This window comes from Anoplopoma fimbria, chromosome 14 (genome assembly GCF_027596085.1).
Source record: "Anoplopoma fimbria isolate UVic2021 breed Golden Eagle Sablefish chromosome 14, Afim_UVic_2022, whole genome shotgun sequence".
NCBI classification, from domain to species: domain Eukaryota; kingdom Metazoa; phylum Chordata; class Actinopteri; order Perciformes; family Anoplopomatidae; genus Anoplopoma; species Anoplopoma fimbria.
This window is the reverse complement of record NC_072462.1, coordinates 22,352,755-22,372,203: the sequence shown is the minus strand read 5'-3', so window position 1 is coordinate 22,372,203 and position 19,449 is coordinate 22,352,755. Positions and strand designations below refer to the sequence as shown.

Genomic DNA, 19,449 nt, shown 5'->3' with positions numbered 1-19,449 from the left:
GTAGTGTAACTGATTCAGAGATAATTTATGGATAAATCAATACTATTTAAATATAAATACAACTTTTATCAAAGTCCAAAAAATATCCACAGTCCCTAACTCCAATTTAAGCATCAAGATGTGCGATACACACACTCACCACAAGATGTCGCACTAACACTTCTTTCCTCCTATAAATCCTCAAAATGTTCCTCGACTCTTCAACTCGATGTTCCTTTAACACGATTTGACAAGTTGTCAGTATTTTCTGACAACTTGATATAGAAAATGAAGTAAAAAAAACAAAAAAAAAACAAGAACATTAAAAAGCTTCTCAATCTATCTCATCACTGTGCACATGCGTGACACTAACATTCTGAGAAATCTCTCGTGTGAATATTGACATACTTTATTAAATAAAGACAGAGTCAACAGTGTGGATCCTCCAGACTGGTTTGGTGTGTGTATCTTTGGAGGAGCTACAGTCTCATATGATCTTTTGGTCGTTTACATCTTGCACACACTACAAAGCATTACACTGTAAATCCTGTAAATCAAACATTGTGAGGTGGATATATTTGAGTCGGATTTTTTCGTTTGAGATTATTACTTGTGTATTTGTGCTCTTTGTTTTATTTAAGACAAAGTAACTTAAATTGATGTATATTTGGTTTGAATTTAAAATGTCTTTCTAACAATTAGGTCAAATGAAAACAAACTGTCCTTCACTTAAAGTGCAGAAACGCTGTGCTTGAAAATATTTTTTAAGAGCTTCAATTTAAGCTTTTAACCCTCGTTTTTTACTCCATAATTTAGTTTAGACTAACTGTTCCACGCAAATTTGCACCTGCAGGTTGGCCTTTCATTGGCTGAAACCACAGTCAGATTCCCATGCGAAATTATCTGATTGAAAATCAGGGCGGGGAGAAAAAGAGAGCAACAAGTGTGATGGGTCATGTCTTTACACTGCTTTGCTTTCCTCACATTTAGGAAAGGATTTCTCTGCTTAGCTGCTTCACACCCAAAAGAAACGAGGACAATATTACTGTTATAATTATAATAACTGCACTTTTCATTTGGACCTGCTCGGTTAACGGTGAGTTGTTTATGTGCTGACTACATGAACTTTTAGACCTTGCTAGTGAAACTTTTGACGACTTGTTTTTCCACTTATTATAGAATAATTTAAACATCTAACATATTTAATCGTTATGTCTGTAGGCCTATCGAGAAGAAATAAATAATAATGTATGTTAGTCAATTAGTGCTTGAGTTTAATATAATACATTCAATAATAACTGAGTAAGCCCACCTGCAATTAAAGACTGAAAAGATAATGTAAAAGTAGCCTGACTGGAATTATATATAAATATCAGTAGCAACCTTTTTTTTTTTTTAACAAATTATGACATGAGCAATATTTTATTGACAATCATGCTATATTTCAAAATACTTTTTGTTGGGATGTGTGTGTGTGTGTGTGTGTGTGTGTGTGTGTGTGTGTGTGTGTGTGTGTGTGTGTGTGTGTGTAGGATCATCATGCCTCGGTCATTTCTGGTGAAGAATAAAAGGTGCTCGTCCTATAATGTTCACCGATCTCACGTAGACCAGCCTGCGGCCCCGACCTGCACAGGTGAGACTCGACCCAAACAAACAGCCTGCTATTACATTCATATATACTCTATTAATAACGTCATGCACCAGTCTCCAGTTCTACATCTTCAAGGATAAATACTGAATACAGGACCAGTCAAAAGTTTGGACACAACTTCTCATTCAATGGTTTTTCTTTATTTTTATTTTTTTTTCCTACATTGTAGATTAATATTGAAGACATCCAAACTATGAAGGAACACATATGGAATTATGTGGTAAACAAACAAATGCTCAACAAACCAGAATATGTTTTATATTTTACATTCTTCAAAGTAGTTGAATGAGAAGGTGTGTCCAAACTTTGGACTGGTACTGTATATGTTTTTTTACTTAAACTAAATATCCTCCAAGAGGAATTGCAGTTGCTAAAGAGAAACGTCCTGCTGTGTAATCACAGAGAGCCGTGTCTTTTTCTTAGAATTGAATCAGACTTTTATTTGCTGTGGATTTGCAGAAGACACATCAGAGGTCCAGACCACGGACTCTGAAGACGGGCCTCAGTCTTCCCCTGTGGACCAGTTCTCCTTAGAAAAGGACGAGGCAGAGCTTGAACGCCCCTTACCTGCTCACCCAGAGCCAGCCAGACCCCCCGTGGCTCCCACACAGCCATACTACCTAAATGGTGAGCTCCCAGCTCATTCACCGCTCATCTTTTCCTGCCACCTCCATAAACTTTCAATCAGATGGGTGATTCTTTACGTGTGTTCCCCCCTTTAGAGCCTCACATTGCTGGATTTGCTCCTTACTTTAAGCCGTCGTACGGCTGGGAGCCGGTGCCGACCTCCTACAAGCTCCGCCAGATGAGTTTCAGCCCCACGGTGCTGCAGCACACCAGCAACCTGTACAGCAACCACATCAGCCGCAGCCCACAGCCTCAGCAGCCTCTGGACTGCAGCACGCACTACTCCCCCACCTCAGACTCCTACCACTGTATCGCCTGTGAAAAGGTACGCTCAACATTTTGTTGTTGTTGTGGAGCTTCTCATCTTTATCAAGGCAAAAAAAGTCAAATCTGTCATCAGCTAGAGATTCAGTGGAACTTGTCAGCCACCTCCATTAATGGACTACCACTCATTTAGGTGTTCTCAACGCCCCACGGCCTAGAGGTTCACGTCCGGAGGTCGCACAGCGGAACCAGACCCTTTGGCTGCAGCATCTGCAGGAAAACCTTCGGCCACGCCGTCAGCCTGGAACAGCACATGAACGTCCACTCTCAGGTATGTCGGTGACTCCGAAACACTGAACAATATCCACACATTATAAGCTTCAGATGAATGGGTTACTCCAGTATATAATAATTGCTACACTTCCCATAATATATATATATATATATATAGATGACTGAACCCAAATTGATGTGTAAAATGCATGCAACTTTTATTAAAAATGAAAAAATACATTTGATAGATATACAATTCAATTAGTGATCGTTTGATCCATTTGCAATTCTTTAAAAGATCAGTTAATGTCACAGGATTAGATTTTACAATGTATTACTGAGAAAAAAATCCAAATTGACTAAACAATCTCACCACAAGCAACCTGCAGGTTGATTTTTATTTGTATTTATTAAATTTATACTGAACCTGAAAATGAGAATTCAAAAGTTAATGCAGCATTTTCTATGTTTTACATGACATAAGGGTAGCATTTCATAGGGGAAAGTAGCGTTTTTGAGCAATGCTTATAAAAGCTCTATTTATTTAACAACATACGTCAAACTGTGCCAGATTATATGTAGACTAAGAGAGTTGCTGTCCCTCTTTCTGGCTGTGCAAATTAGTTTTTTCCCAGGTAGTTTTACTTTACATTTCACCATCTGTCATTGTGTCAATTTCTGTTTATTAAGGCCAAAATGAACTATGAAGCTTCAACCTTTCTGTTCTTGTGCTTTCGTTTTGTCGAACAGGAGAAAAGCTTTGAGTGCAAGATGTGTGGCAAATCCTTCAAGCGCTCGTCCACTCTCTCCACGCACCTGCTCATCCACTCCGACACGAGGCCTTACCCCTGCCAGTACTGCGGCAAGAGGTTCCACCAGAAGTCTGACATGAAGAAACACACCTACATTCACACCGGTACGTCACACTATGTAGATCGTCTGTTACAGCAGGTGGCCATATATGAAACTGTCCGTGGCTCCTCTTGCTGTAATCTTCTGCTTTCCAGGTGCAGCATGCGGGATTTGTTTCCAGGAGTAATATAACTACTGATAAATCAGAAAAAGAAACTTAAACAAATGTCCTGTGGATTTGCATATCTGGTTTTCCTGCTTCATGCAGAGCTCTGTAAAAGGAAGTCTATGTGAATCTGAACAATGGCATGCTTCTTCACCCGCAGTTGGGCAAACCTTATCTTTTTTGGGGAAAAACCCATACCTTTTATGGTGTGGATAACAAACCTGAACTTTTTTACACAAATTATTATTAAAAGATTTCTCGCAGGTTTATTTATTATGTGTGTGTGTGGTTTTTTTGTAGGTGAAAAGCCCCACAAATGCCAAGTGTGCGGTAAAGCGTTCAGTCAGAGCTCCAACCTGATCACACACAGCAGGAAACACACGGGCTTCAAACCGTTTGGATGTGACATTTGCGCCAAGGGCTTCCAGCGGAAGGTGGATCTCCGCCGGCACCACGAGAGCCAGCACAGCTTAAAGTGAAGAGGAAGCACCACAGCGCTGTGTTTATGTTTACGATACATTTCTATTCAAACAATGAGCCGAAAATAAATGTCACCTGTATAATGAAGAAAGTTGATGAAAATGTATATGAGTTAATATATTGGAAGTGATGTCAAAGATGCGTTTACATGTGGATGAATGTGCTGTTTAAATATTTAAATATTTCAGATTTAAAATATGCTTTTGGCTTTTGATGATAAAAAGTAAAAAGAACATTATTTTTGGTTTCCCATAATTTATTTAAAGTATGCTTGATGCAATGCCTTGTGTATTATATTGGCTGGAGTCTGTGTGTGAGTTGTTAAATGCTTTCAGTTGAAATAAAGAGTGAAAAGCAGGAAAATCTTTGGTTGTTCTTCTACAATAAAGACATGCAAATGTATTCTTTGCACCTTCCAGGCAAAACACATGCGCACCGTTTGTCTAAGATGAGCACTGTAAACATACTTAAACTTTAACGTTCACCTCTTTTATGTGTGTGTTTTTTCCCAGCCACTCTCACGTCGGAGCAGGATGTAGTAATGACTAGCCTACGGGGCTTTGGGTTAAAACCTCTTACGGGACCCGAGATAGTGTACTGGAGAAACGCTGCATTCAAATGACATGCCTGGAACGCCATGCAAATCCCAGGCCAGAGAGCTATGTGTTAGCAGGACAGTTAGCATCTGTTTAGAACTGTTTGAGGCTCAGCAACTTCCTCGAGAGACAAAATCTGCAATATAATCTCAGTAAAATAAATGAAAATCACAATTCCACAAACTGTCAGAACTTTGGCCACACACCTTTGCACACATGGAGTGTAACCGCTTGGCCCTTACAGTGCATTAAGTCCAATGGGACACAGGGATTAATACGAGGCTGGGGAAAAGGGATTGATTACTCAGTCAGCCGTTGCCACACCCAGCCAGCCCGCTTTAACAAACAAGCGCCGGCTCAAACGAAGACTCACCACCTTCCTCAAACACCAAACCTGTTAGGACATTAATCTGCTCCAGGCAAATCACATCATCACCAGTGCCTTTTAAATCTGACACCAATTGGACAAACGGTTGTCAGAGTTTTCACAAATGCTTTGATCTTTTTTAGATAAATAAGCCAGAATTGTTTTAACTGAATTGATGTAAAAACTACTTATACAGTGCTAACTTGGACTAGTAAACACATCACACCTGTACCTAAACAGTTTGGCTCCAAACATATTTCCAAGCTGCTCACTTGCTGCAGCCCAATTTAAGTTTATCAAGCATGTATCTCCTGAAAGCAACAAGAATAATAACTAAACCAGGTGGATTTGGTCACTATGATGCTATTCTCTTGAACTGATGACCTGAGATCTGCGGCAACCTTATCTTTTGAGTAAAAGCAGTCTTGAAACAGTGCTTTTCTCTCAGGCCTTAGAGTGTGTGTTCCTGACTTAGGTTACCTTGTGGGACACATTTCAGACAAAAGACCAGTTAAATGGGGGCAGCTTGTTAATTTGGCGACAAAAGCTGTGTCAAATATATAGACATTATGCATGATACATTCTTGTTTAGCCCCTCATGAAGAAACATGTCTAAACACTTTTGATTCTGCACCATTTGGTTGAAATGAATACAGATTGGTTTTATATGAAGAAGTTTGTGCACGGTCCCCCTCCTTCAACTGGACAAAAGTCGTTAGGGTCAGGCAAGTAGCAATTATGGTTAGGGTCAGTCTCCAGGAAATGAATGAAAGTCAACGTAATGTCCCCGAAAGTAACATTTGTAAGTAAACACCTGTGTGTGTTTATGTGGGGGCATATTTTACCCTTCTTGTGGGGACATTAATTTGATTACACAGTCACATTGTGGGGACTTTCCTGCTTTATTGGAACAAAATGAGCGTCTCCATGTCGTAGATCTTTACAATTTAGTGTGAAAACTTGGTTTGAGGTTAGATTTAGGGTTAGGTTAGTGTAAAGGTTAGGTAAAGGTTAAAGTTAAGGTTTAAGGTTAAGGTTAAGATAAATGTTGGAGTAAGTATAGGGTAAGGCTGGTATAGTTTATGGCAAGTGTAAGTCTCCATGAAATTATTGTAAGTCAATGTAATGTCCCAAACGTCATGAAAACACGCCTGTGTGTGTGTTGGTGTGTGTGGGTGCCTGTGCAAGTCCATGTGAGATTTAAGTAGGAGTAGGACAGTGGGTATATGTAATTGGATATTATGTGTGTGAATTGTATGGTTTGCTGTTATTTAAAAAAAGTATTTTTTATAAATTAGATTGGTTAATGTTTTTTATGTTTTGCTGTAAAGCACATTGAGTTAAACTGCATGGAATGTGCTATACACATAACATTAATTGATATAGAAATTAGAAGATTGGATCATGACTTCAGCAAAAGTGTATTAGTCCCCTCTGCTGTGCCACGGGGACCCATCGCTGCAGAAATCAGTGTCTGCACAGGGAGCAGAGGAGATGACAGGGCTTACGGTCTGGCAAACAAATCTGAGGTGTTTATGCAAAATTTGTTGATATTACCAGGGCAACAGGGTCCGTTGTGATCCACTACAGTTAGGACCTGCTGCAGCCACCGCTGCATCCTGGTAAGAGGAGACCAAGCAAATCACAATCCTGCACAGGTAACCAACACAAAGAAGAGACATGTAGGGTGGGACTTAACAAACAGGACATGGGTCCTGAAAGGGGAGGGGCGGTGGTGTGTGTGTGTTTGTGTTTGTGTGTGTGTGGGGGGGGGGACAGGAGAAAATGAAGAAATCCCCTAGGTCTGCATGCAACTGTAACATTCCTTCACCTGTGTACAGTTGTATGAGTGTGAAAAGATTGATGTGTAGTCATGTTTTTGTCAGAGGTAACAGAAGATGAGGACTGTGCTGGAGCTGTTTATGTGGTTATCCAGCTTTTGATCATTTGCATGTATGTTGCCTGAGGCATTGTAGTATCCTGAAAGTTGCAAATTGGTTGATGTTCTTTCTAACTATTCAGCTCCACCTGGGAACTGTTTTTTTGGTATGTTTTTTTTATTCAGAAGCTTCATGAAAAAATGTCTGCAAAGCTGCTGCCTAAACGGTGGAGTAACAGCACACTGATACCAGAAACAGTATCAGCACTAACCACAACACACATCAAGACTCTAAACTTCAGTGTTGTGCCTCAAATCCAACACCCCCCCTCCAAATGCGGCTCCGTCTTACACAAACACACACATACCTGGCAAACACAGCAGAAATTTGTCTTGCAAATTAGCTGCATGCAAATGAACGATGGCCAGTACTGTGGAATCGCTTCAGGATGGAAGGACGGCCCGAGGCATCAGTGGCTAATTCATGGAACACAGAGAGGGAGATCTGCAAGAAGGGCCTCTCTCTCCATGAGATCAAAGAAGTGTCGCTGGAGTCTGAATCATCATTTACCGTTGGAAGATATCTCTGCCACTACACAACCTTTTGTCACAACTCATATCTCTAACTGCTCAGTTTTTGACTAAAACAAATATTTTTCAGTTCAGGGACCCAGATTTGTTCTCTGTTCAGACAGTTTATCTGATTCCATGTCAACTGTTTCAGCTGTTTCAGCAGTTAAGCATTCCAGTGACTTGTCATGTTCCTCGTTACAAACTACTGAAACAAAAACCTTTCCTCTCCTTCGCAAGATTTTGCATTTCACGGAGCAGCATGTTATGTGCTTTCAATAAAATCGGGGCAAAACATGTAAAATGAGAGGATTAGAGTCCAACTGGTTCATTAGGTTCTGTTTTGAGAGAGAGAGATAGAGGGAGAGAGAGATAGGGGGAGGGAGATTTATAAAAACAGTACCAGACTAACTAGAGCTGCTGTTTTTTAATGCTGGCCCAGAACATACCTGTGCAAAAATTTCACAAATGATTGTTCTTTTATAATGAATATAAATACGAGATGTAGTTAAAAACAACTCTGGCATTTGAAAGCGATTGCAAAAAAATTATGCAAATAAATAAGTCGTGTAAGGACTCGGTGCATCCCTTAATTAACAGGTAGAAGCTGGAAAAGTTTTGTAGCCAAAGATCCAGAACACGTTTGATGAATAAAAAATTAAATGTATAAGTGAAAGATATAGGCCTGGAAGTCATCATAACAACCACAGGGAAGCTACGGAATTGCGTTGCCTTTGCAAAGTCAGTGTTGAGTGACATGCCAGTGAACCAACAGACAGAATAATCCAAATAGAAACATAAACTGTCAGCAGATTTCCTCTGCATGACTTGACACAGGACGATGCTGTGTGATCACATCCGCTGCTGTCACAGTGTCGGGGTGAGATACTATTTGATTGCCAGTGACACTGTGTTGTGGCCCAGAACGTCCTGCCCTCCCATAGATAAGAGTGGCAAAGACGTGCACAAAAGGCCACGCCTACAAAGAGTCGTAAAAAGACTAACTTTTCCTGTGGTGGCCTTTCCTGTGATTTAATCGGCCATTTCATAAGTAAAGAACTCAACCGGTACCTTCATGTTACATCCAGCCTGTTTTCTTTAAAAGAAGATCCCAACACTCTGATGCAGGAAACAGAAAAAGAACCAGAAGAAGCTGCTCATGAACGGTTATGAATCATGATGTGGGTACAAGTGAGAGCCCCAGAAATCATTTGAGTTTTAAGTTTAGTTTCTAAAGTGTGATGTTCAATGACCTTTGGACACTTAGTCAGCTCACAGTCGAGCACTGGCAGCCAGTAAGGCCCCATTTAAATTAATTCCTTGCAAAATGCATTTGCATTCGTCGCAAAGATTAATGTATCGACATGCCTGTCTGGCGTGCCCATGAAATATATCAAGAGTGGCGAGTGCTGATACTGGCTTGGGCGTCCTGGGTTCCAAGCGGTCTTGGACATAAGCCATGTGCTGACTGGTATCCCTGGAACCACATGCCATCCCCTTCACTCTGTCCCTGTGTGCCCCTGTCAAAAACTGTCCGATAAGAGGAAAACAATGCCATATAAATGGAGGACTTAATAAAATGAATAATACATTCTGGTTTTCTATTCATTGATTGTGTTCACTCAATAATGTAAAGCTGAAATCATACAATTTTAGCGGTAGCATCATAGCAAGCAGATTGTCTGCTGCAGTGGTTCCCAAACTGAGGATAGGGTCGTCTCCAATGGGTCGATAAATTTAGAGGTCCATTACATGATCAAGAAGATAGGAAATAATTATGCTACTCTAAACTAGATGCATTTCTTCAAACATGCCTCTGGCCTCTGCCTTTTTATTCGATCCAACTATTGGATGGATTGTCTTGAAATTTTGAGACATTCATAGTCCGCAGAGGATGAACCCTAATTACTTTGGCGATCCCCAGATTTTTTCTCTAGTGCCAACTTTAACTCAAAACAAGGCTGTGCTAAAGTACAGTCTATTTCACTCTGAAATTACTGGATCATTTTTTCATTTCTAGGGCCAGGGAAACAAAATCCCTCTTTGAGCATCTTGGTCATGGAGCACAGACTTATTCTACCAGTGAAGTGGGTCAACATTTAACATTTTGAGAGCTGCATCTAAATAAAACAGCTCATGCAGCGACGTGACAGTTGTGTGATCATGCGGATCTTCACATCGAAGCCGCTTGAACTAATTACAAGAGTGCAGCGAAAGCAATCACTGACACTGATCTTTCGTTTTGCCTACAGAGAGTGACAAGGCTTTGTAGGTGTGGCCTAGAGTGTACGTCACACGTTCAAACATGGCCATACACACAGAAAGCCCGTCCAACCAAGGAACAGCCAGCTGCAGGTCCAGAGGACAGAGGTCCGGACGCTGAGAGAAGGGATGACAGGAGTGGAGATATGCTGAGTGAGAAGTCAGAGGGAGTGTGAGCGAAGGGGTGAAATCTGAAGGCAGCAGGCTCTTTCAGAGTTAGCCCAGCAGTGGAGACTGGTGTCTGATAACCTTATCACGGCCTCCCCACACTGCAACGGCCGGAACACGCCAGCAGAGCAGCAGGGAGGAGCGAACAGGCCCTCGACTGAGATAGCACCAAGAGCTGGACCGACATTCGACGGACAAGGGCCCTGAGAGACAAAAAGAAAAAAAAAACAGAAAGAGACAGATCATCAAAATCCTTACTTCACCACAGCACACAACAGATTGTCAGTCAGAGCCTTGAGTCCCTCCCACAAAACACATGATGGGCCAGGCTGAACGTCACCATTTATGTTTTTATTGAAGCTCTGATAGTGTTCACAAAGCTGCTTTTCCATAAATGGAAGCCAGTACTACAGAACGCGGAACCATGATAAAACTATAAGAACACATAGCCAACATATATTTCAGAATTGGTATGGAGTTCTCCTGGAAACCCGAAAAGGGCTACAAGGTTTCCCAATTTTCTCAAGTCTATTCTTCCTTCAAAGGTGGAGGGTAGCTGACAAATCTGGTCTTTAACTTGTCATAGCACAGGTGTTACTAATGAGGTTAGTGGCGGCGCCTTTCTATTCAGCTATCCGATGAGCCATCATTAATGTTACAGATTACACCTAAACTTTGCTTCTTCAACAAGTCAAAGGCCCGAGCCCAATGTCCATGCTCACAGACTTTGAGGCGCGTTCCTGCAAAGTCTTTGAGGGCCCTGGGCTGTCCAACTGTCAAATCACCAAGAGCTTGAGGGCTCTCTCAATGACAGTTTTTAGCCCTTTATGCACACTTTGCCTAAGTCTGCGTTTCTGCGTTCGAAAATCAGATACTGCTTTCTTTTTTTACGTTTATCACACACTGCAGCTGCTCTTACAAAGTAGGGTAAGAAAGGTCAGAATAGTCAGAAAAGCATGCTGGCTTGCGAACTGCAGGATGTGACCGGATGTAGTTGGACATCCAGGTATTTTTGGCGTACTGCATTTGACATACTATGCAATCGAACATACTAGATGTTTTTCATGGCATACTAAATATTATGCTAGTATGAGTATTGGAACACACAGAACGTTTGTCAGTTCATAGCGATGTGACTTTAATCACGAGGGGAGGCTTGCAGATCTAAAAAAATAAAGGAAACAAAGAGGATGGTGCATGGGTTCAGCCTTGCATATTACATTTACACAGAAATATTAAGATTAAGGATTTAAGATTGTAAATAAAAACACATGAAGTCATAGGAATGAAAGCTTCAGCTATATTACACACCTGGTTTTTGCATCAACAATACATTTTTATTTTGCGTATTTAAGTTGATCTGAAAAAACAAGTAAATACATTATTTGACAAGTACCTCTCATCTCATAAATCAAGAGCCTGGAAAATGTTTAAATAGGCAATAAAAAAAGTAAAATAAAATCCCATTTTTGTACCTAACACGTTTTGGTGTTGTCAAGGTAACGTGATGTGTCGCCGCTAATTGAGAAAGGAGTCAAATCTGTCAGATGAGAAAATCATAATTTTAATCTCTGCTCACCTAAGCAACAATGTCCACTTGTTGCCTGTGTCTGTGTTTAATATGAACATGTGAAAAAGACAACCTTATTGTTCACTTAACCAGGTAACCTACAGATTGATAATTCACAAGTTGCTGCTCATCGTCCACCATATCAGAGTCCCCCAAAAGCAGCATCACATTCTCCAACTGACCTCAAATTAGGGGATTTTTCTCTCTCTCCCAATCACTACAACTGCACATAAATGCACCATCACAGCAGACTTTTCAGTCGTTTTGCACATCAACAGCACATTTCCCACACCGGAACCTCTCATAGGACATAAATATAAAAGTATTTCGCTAAAATGTCAAACTGTTCTTTAAAAAACAATAAGATAAAATAAGCATAATGATGAGAACAAAAATAAGAAACAGAATAAGAATAAAACAAAAAACCTAATTCTTCAACTCCAATGAAGGTGATTTAAAAGAAAAAGTAAATATGAGATGGCTACAGGCCCACATTGTAAATGTTTAGCCTTGCACTCCCTTAAGGCACGAGAGAAGAAGACAAACTAGAATCTAAGTAAACACAGTGTCACACCAGACTTTAATCGCCTATATAGCAGCATCTTAAATAACTTGGTAAACACAACTGTTTCTTCAAAGTCCTCTGAGGAGATGACTGTCTGTTGACAGTTTCTGGGAGGGATTTATTCAGGGAGGGACAGCACACAACCAAGGGCCCTCTGAAAACAGAGAATGTCTCCTTCTGGCAATACAAATATGGCTTACTATCAGTGGCTGTTAAATACCCTCCTCAGTGTGACATAATACATCCACAGGTGATTCAAGAAGATTCAGTTACTTGAGCTGTTGAACTTTGATGGATACTTTTCCCACAGCTAGAGAATTTCCTCCATCGACCACATTTTGTTTGGTGTTACATCGCCACCGTGCGGTCAAATATGTACATTGCATTTTTTGACTGCTACTTTAAATGTTTTCTCTAATAGATTGCAAATAGAAGATTATACGATGAGATGATACTTGCATAATGGAAGCACCGTTTGTAGGCTAAAATAGAAGAAAAATAATTTACAAGATAAATGGATGGATTTATAATACAATGTTAAAGTTAATCCAACTGAATATCTTGGTATGTAAGTAAGTACATCTCATTCATTTCATGGCGTCTCTGTTTTTTTTCCTGATTTTGATTTTGTTTGGACATAATGCTAAGACAAATTATCCGTTATGTCTACATTTGAATGTTCGACTTGAAGGGATTTGAAAAGGTTGATCATCTTGATTTTTACTTAAGTTCCACGACTCGTTTATATTGAAAATAACACAGATGAACACAGGAGCAGCTAAATATGCGGAACTATATGAGTGCGGAACTATATGAGTGCGCTTTTGTTTCCGCCCGGCGTTATTTTGCACTCGGACACATAATCACCCTCCGCTGTAGCCCGTAGCGAGAGTGCGCAGAGCAGCTACGGGCAACTTAATTGATTTATGGTTGAAAACACAGTGTTAATATTATGCCAGCGTGATTATCACATGTATTAGAGCCAAATGGCGGACACCAAGGGGCCCAAGCTGGACTTTACTCTGAAAGAACTGACTCTCTCCGGCCAGGCTGAAGATGTCGATGTGCCCGGAAGCTCGTCCAGCGTGGTGCTGCAGGACCACAGACTGGTGTGTGTGGAGTATCCGGCGGTGGTCAGCAGTGTGGACAAGATGCTGGAGACTCTCGGGGGTGAAAAAGGAGTGTCCAAAGTAAGCAGGCCAGGCCTCACTGTGACGTCTGTCAACATGTCTACGTGCCATACATTTATAACATTTTGTTATAGGTGTTATAATCTCAGAGTTTATAGTTATAGTTAGCCAAAATCTTACATTTCAGGCTTTCAGAAACACAGAATGCAAATATGGGTTTTAATGTTATTAATATTACATTTTTATTTTGTATTTTTTTATGTGCAAAGCACTTTGGGCTGGATAACTTGCATGAAAGGTACTTCACAAGTATTTTTTTTACTTATTCTTTATTTGCTCTTTTCTCACGTCCCCTTTAACGTCACAATGTATTTGGAACCCAGGTTAACATGGATTACAACTCTATTAGGGAGAAAATAAAGAAATCTGTAAAATTTGAGTCCAAAATGTTTTACCTCAGTAAAATATGAATTTAAAGCCATTTGTATTTAACGATTCAGCATGAAAATAATATTTAAAAATAAAACAAAACCATCATAATATTAACAACCCTGAAAATAACAGATGTTAATAACACAAGGATAACAAAAATAAAACTAAACATTGGTAACACATACTATATTACATAGGCACAAACATTCAGTCCAATATACATATGAAAATAGACAAATACAGTTGATTATTATTATTATTATTATTATTATTATTATTATTATTATTATTAAGATGGTTCCTGCTTTTTATCTTGAGGCCAGAAGGAGGAGTTAAAATGGGCCTGGATGGCTTGTAACTAGGTCTTTTTTTTTTTTTAAGAAAATTGAATAAAGTTAAAACTCAAGTGGCTGTTTTGTGAATGACTGTCAATATTTTCGCTGTGGTCACATCTTCATCATCACCGCTGAAGCTAAACTGTGCTAATCTGACTTCTGTCTGCATTTCCTGTGAATCCTGTAGACCTTCGCTCACCCCAACAGGCGTCTTGAGATGCGCTTCCGACCTCAGGACCCTTTCTGTCACTCTCTGTGCGGGAACCGCTTCCCATCAAGCAACCTCGCCCTCAGAGTACGGCGACGTGTGCGGAAAAAGGACCCCAAGGACTCTGAGATCCAAATGGAGATACTCGGAGTCATAGGAACAACATACAAATTCCAAGGTTTAAAGTCTGCATAGTGCATGAAGTTTGTTTCCTTTCCACTACTGTCAAATATATTTTCTTGAATTGTGTTATGTTTTTGTCATATTATTTGCCTTTTTTTCTTTTTGTCATAAAGAAATTGTTTTAACATTTAAAAAAATGATTGATATGGGAAAGAAATGAAAAGATAAGGTTGGTTGTTCTAATCACCGTTTTGTTTTTCTGCAGGGATGGCAGACTTTCAGTGCCTCGCTGTGCATTCAGAAGGTGGAAAAGACATCTCTTTGTACGACAAAATCATCCTCCGCAAATCAGAGAATCAAGAATTCTTCGAGCAGCCGATGCCCCTCTTTCTTCCACCGGCCAGCTTCTCCCGCCTCGACTGTCCTGTGGATTATTACTACCGGCCCGACATCTTTCAAAATTCTCCGTAAGGGAATATGTCACCATAATGTCGCTGTGATGCAGCTTATCAGGGATGTATTTGTAATATTTCTCCTCTTTTTCCATTTGCAGTCAGGTGCCCATTAGCAAGAACAACTTTATTGGCTTGAATCGAGCTCGCCGGCCCCACAACGCCATTTTTGTCAGCTTCGCCGATCCCACTGTGCCCACCGAGTGCCTCGAGGCAGCCAGGATCAACTGGGTTCGAGTGTGCGTGAAGGAGAAAGACAAGCAGGCTGAGGAACAATTGAAAAAGGTGTGTGTGTGGTCGCTGGTTACTAGAAGCACAAGACACCCTGTGATTACCAGGGTCACTAGTATGACGTAAAGAGTCATTTAGGAAAGAAGCCATATACCAAAAATGGCATTTATGTTTTGGTTCCAGCTGGTTGGTTACCCATTGTGAGGATTTGCTTCCTTTCTCTGTTTTATATCAATTAAAATTCTATCTTTTTTGGTTTAGACGGTGGGTGCATTTTAATGACATTACAGTGTTTTCTGGGGAATAGTAATTATAACATTTTCTAATAATTATAGTAAAAACATTTGATGTAATAAACTATAAAAAAGGCAATCATTAAATAAAGCCCTACCATTTTTCTCCCCCTGTTCTGTTCTCAATATAAATTTATTTTATGTCTGCATACTTGAAGAATTTAGGGCATGTGAAAAGTCTCAGAGTTTCAGTTTACATTTCAGTGTTATTCACCAAAATACACTGTATGTCTTCTTGAGGCCCAACAAACGTATGCTGAATCCATTTTCTTCCTCACAAACCATTTGCAAATACTGAAACCTATAGTGAGAAATAGTGTGAGAGGATTGGCAGGAATGTGTATCACATCTCATATGCGGGTGAACAAACAAAAGACACTTGCATGTAAAAACCTTGCTCTATAGCACCACTAGTGGTCAAAAACTCCTGTAGCCAAACCATCATAGATAACTGTTTTCACTCAATGATTGGCAAGAGATCAATGACAGGAAATGTTCCTTTCTGATTCTACATGGGTATGACTTTTAATCTTATCTGAAACCAAACTTTTTTTTGTGCCTAGTTGTTTGAGAGCCGGCCCATCTGGTCACGAAATGCGGTCAAGGCCAACATCAACATCCACCCTGATAAACTTAAACTGCTGCTGCCCGTCTTCGCCTACTACATGGTGAGCTGAGGTGACACAGTGTGCCTGGTGAAGAGTGTGGGGGTCAATTTAAGGGGAAAAGTACATGCTGTTCAATGCATTTTCCGTTATGTCTGTTAGATTTATTTCGGAACTATGAAAGATAAGTGAAAATTGAGCCCTAATCTTCAGAGGGGTTTTGCTTTGCAGCAGCGGAACAGAATTTTTTTTAAATGGAAAATCTCTTTACAAATAGATTCCAAAGCTGAAATCTATTAATTTGTGAATATAAAGGAAACCTATAACATTGCATACTTTTGTTAAAACTGTGCTGAATGCTCCACTAAAGAAATCATTTTAATAAAAGTGCAAAGCTACTCTACTTGATTTGTATTTTATTGTACAAATGTTCGTGTCATTGTGTCCACTCCCCGTACATTTGTAAAGTGACTCCTACATTCTGTTTTCTGCTCTAACAAAATGATGCATTCCTTTTAAAATCACCAATGAAATGTACTCAATCTAAAAAAAAAAAATTCTTCCCAAATGGAAGTTAACCATGAGATTTGCTCTTAAAGGTGACTGGACCCTGGAGGAGTCTGTGGGTGAGGCTAGGCTACGACCCCCGAAAGAGCCCAGACTCCAAGAAGTACCAGATACTGGACTTCAGGATCCGCTGTAGCACCAAACACGGTAAGAGCCTGAGGCAGTTACTGAAAGAGAATTTATTCAAATGTATTAACTACTGACTTCTGTTACTGTGGGTTTTCCATTTTTTGACATTAAAAGTTAAGAAACCTGAAGTGCTGTGCCAATTCAGTGATATCCCACATCGTCCTTATTTTTGAGTCTTTATGAAAATGTAAGACCTGTCTGCCTGTCACTGACGGTTGATTCCTCTGTCTTCATACTTTTAGGGTATTCATTATCTGACATACCAGTAAAAGCCAAGAGGAGCGCCCTGAACTACAGTCTGCCTATCACATTCAACAAAGCAGGTGAGTCTGTGAATTTTTCCCGATGGAACTCACGCTAAGGATCTGCAGGAGATTTGTCAAATGACCGTACACCATCCAGTTGTGTATATCCACCACCTGTCTCTCACTAATAAGGAACTCCATATAAACATTTGGCACTCAATCAGTCAGCACATAGTCTGACTCACCCAGGTGGCCAACTCTTGGTTCTGCAATAAATGCCTTGATTGGAGTTGGTCAACTCAAAAATCTCCTCTGTTGCCAAAGTAAACTAACAACTTGTTAATAAGTGCTGCGTTCTTTTTTTTCCAGGTCCTCAGGCAGCCAGTGTCATGGAACTTCCAGCTCAGGAGGGTCCAGGCTCCAGTCGAGATCCAGTCCCGATTACTTACCAGCTGAAGGTCGGTGATAGTTCAGTATCAACTACTGTAGTTATGTTAAGAAATTGGAGCACAGCGCTGACATGCTAGTTTCAAGCTCTTCTTGGCAGAATCAATTTCATGCTTAGATTTTGATATTTTGACTGTATTAGTCATGTTTTTTGTTTTTATTCATCAAAACACTTTGTATGTCCGTGAGCCTAAACGTTCAAATGTAAGGAAGTCTAGAAATTGTCTATCATAGTCATGGAAAACTTTCATTAGACTGAAACGGTGTGATATCTACCGACTGACCTTAGTTATATCTCCACAGGAGTCCTCCTACATTTTTAAAGAGGGCATGCTGCCTCCTCACAGACAGATGTTTTACCAGCTCTGTGATTTGGATGTGGAAAGGTAAGTTACAGTTCTTTGTTACATTATACATTTATGATAAGTACCTGAAGACAATGGAACTGCTGTCAGGTTGTCAGCAGGTGCTGGAAAAGTCCTAAAAATTTGGAAATGATATGAGATAAGATAATCCTTTATTAGTCCCGCAGCGGGAGTATAAGTGTAGTGTTATAAATTCAGTTTCAGGGATCCTAAAAAATGTTCTCTTTGACGGCAAGAAGAAGAAAGAAAAGGATAATTCATTCAAACAGCACTTTTCATTCAGTAATTACTGCAATGAACATGGCCCTTTGGACCTCCTGCTGTGGTTTGGGTGCAGGGGAGGAAGTAAACACTCATATCTTGTACTTAAGTAAAATAAGTAATATCACAGTGTAAAAGTACTCTGTTACAAGTAAATGTCCTGCATTCAGAATTGTGCTCACGTTCATGAAGGATGAGTGAAGTGGTTGGACAGGCTTATTACAGTCCTGGGACAGACACATACCAGATTTTATTTCTTTTTTTTGTCAGAGCATTTCATTTTTGATTAGAAATAATAAGTATCAGAAAAAGAAAATAGAAGGACAAGTACATTTTACTTAAGTGTCAACCCCTGCTCGTCTCCAGTATCAAACAGGTGATTGACCAGATGGATGATAATGAGCAGACGTGCGACGAGCGGGACGGCTGGTGTGTTCTCGGCACCACGGACAAGCTGAGGGACATAATCTCAGCCATGATCAAGACGCTCATCCGAGCCCAGAAACCATGTAAGGGAAATACCCACCGCACCTCCACCCATAAAGCACTTTCCTCTTACAATAGACACAACGTGGGTTAACCAGTTAGCTTTTGGTCCGTTAACAGAAGTTATTTCTCTCCTGCAGCGTTGCCAGAGTTCCCCAAGAGACGCAGACGCTTAGGTCTTCATAAAAAATACCCAGAGGGAGATGATGATGAAGAAGAAGAGGAGCAGGACGACGAGAACAAGGATGATGAATACGAAGATGAGGAGGATGAGTTTCAGCCGTCGGAGGGCAGTGAAAATGAGATGGAGACAGAAATTCTGGATTACATTTAACAAATCACGGCCATTTGGATGTCATTTATCTTGAGTCTGTTAATATTTGACCCTTTCTGTAAAAGGTGATATGTTTGAATTATGTTTTTAGACTTAAATGTAAAAATAAATATTTGGAAGTAGTTTTAGTGGTTTGTGTAAGCACTGTGTCATCTTTGTAATCCTGTTTTTGACTGTTACAGTACACTGGAATGTGTCAGGGGTACTGACGCAGTATTTTCAAATATCCAAATAACATTCAAACCATGACAAAAGATGCACAACATCGTCGGGGTAAATACCTTGGAAATGCCATGTGGCGGTCACATCCTGTACATACTGTGTATCCTTTATTTAACGGAAATAAGAAATTATTATTCTAAAACAGAATGAGATGAAAGCGTAAAATTCATGACAAACTAAGAACACAGCAATGAGCATGAGAAAAAAACCAACTTGATTAAAAGTGCTGCTAACTACTACTAATCTAATAGCTCAGCTGTATTGCGTCTTCCTGGTGGTTTGTGGCAGAGCATGCCCATGCTCCGGTCTTGTGAT

General features: G+C 40.1%; 2 protein-coding genes across 2 annotated transcripts; both read left to right on the top strand.

Annotated features, from left to right (window-relative positions):
• The first annotated feature begins 936 nt into the window (after positions 1–936).
• gfi1b (growth factor independent 1B transcription repressor) lies at positions 937–4,645 on the top strand. The gene is made up of 7 exons (XM_054612830.1): positions 937–1,075; positions 1,512–1,612; positions 2,090–2,257; positions 2,353–2,582; positions 2,715–2,852; positions 3,545–3,710; positions 4,113–4,645. Exons 2-7 carry the CDS (start codon positions 1,519–1,521, stop codon positions 4,289–4,291), a joined length of 975 nt encoding a protein of 324 aa, XP_054468805.1. The 5' UTR covers positions 937–1,075; positions 1,512–1,518; the 3' UTR covers positions 4,292–4,645.
• Positions 4,646–13,087: 8,442 nt separating this feature from the next.
• Positions 13,088–19,026, top strand: gtf3c5 (general transcription factor IIIC, polypeptide 5). Its single transcript, XM_054612681.1, has 11 exons — positions 13,088–13,459; positions 14,354–14,552; positions 14,763–14,964; positions 15,051–15,234; positions 16,037–16,141; positions 16,678–16,792; positions 17,017–17,097; positions 17,389–17,477; positions 17,770–17,852; positions 18,459–18,601; positions 18,719–19,026. Exons 1-11 carry the CDS (start codon positions 13,256–13,258, stop codon positions 18,910–18,912), a joined length of 1,599 nt encoding a protein of 532 aa, XP_054468656.1. The 5' UTR covers positions 13,088–13,255; the 3' UTR covers positions 18,913–19,026.
• The last annotated feature ends 423 nt before the right edge of the window (positions 19,027–19,449 follow it).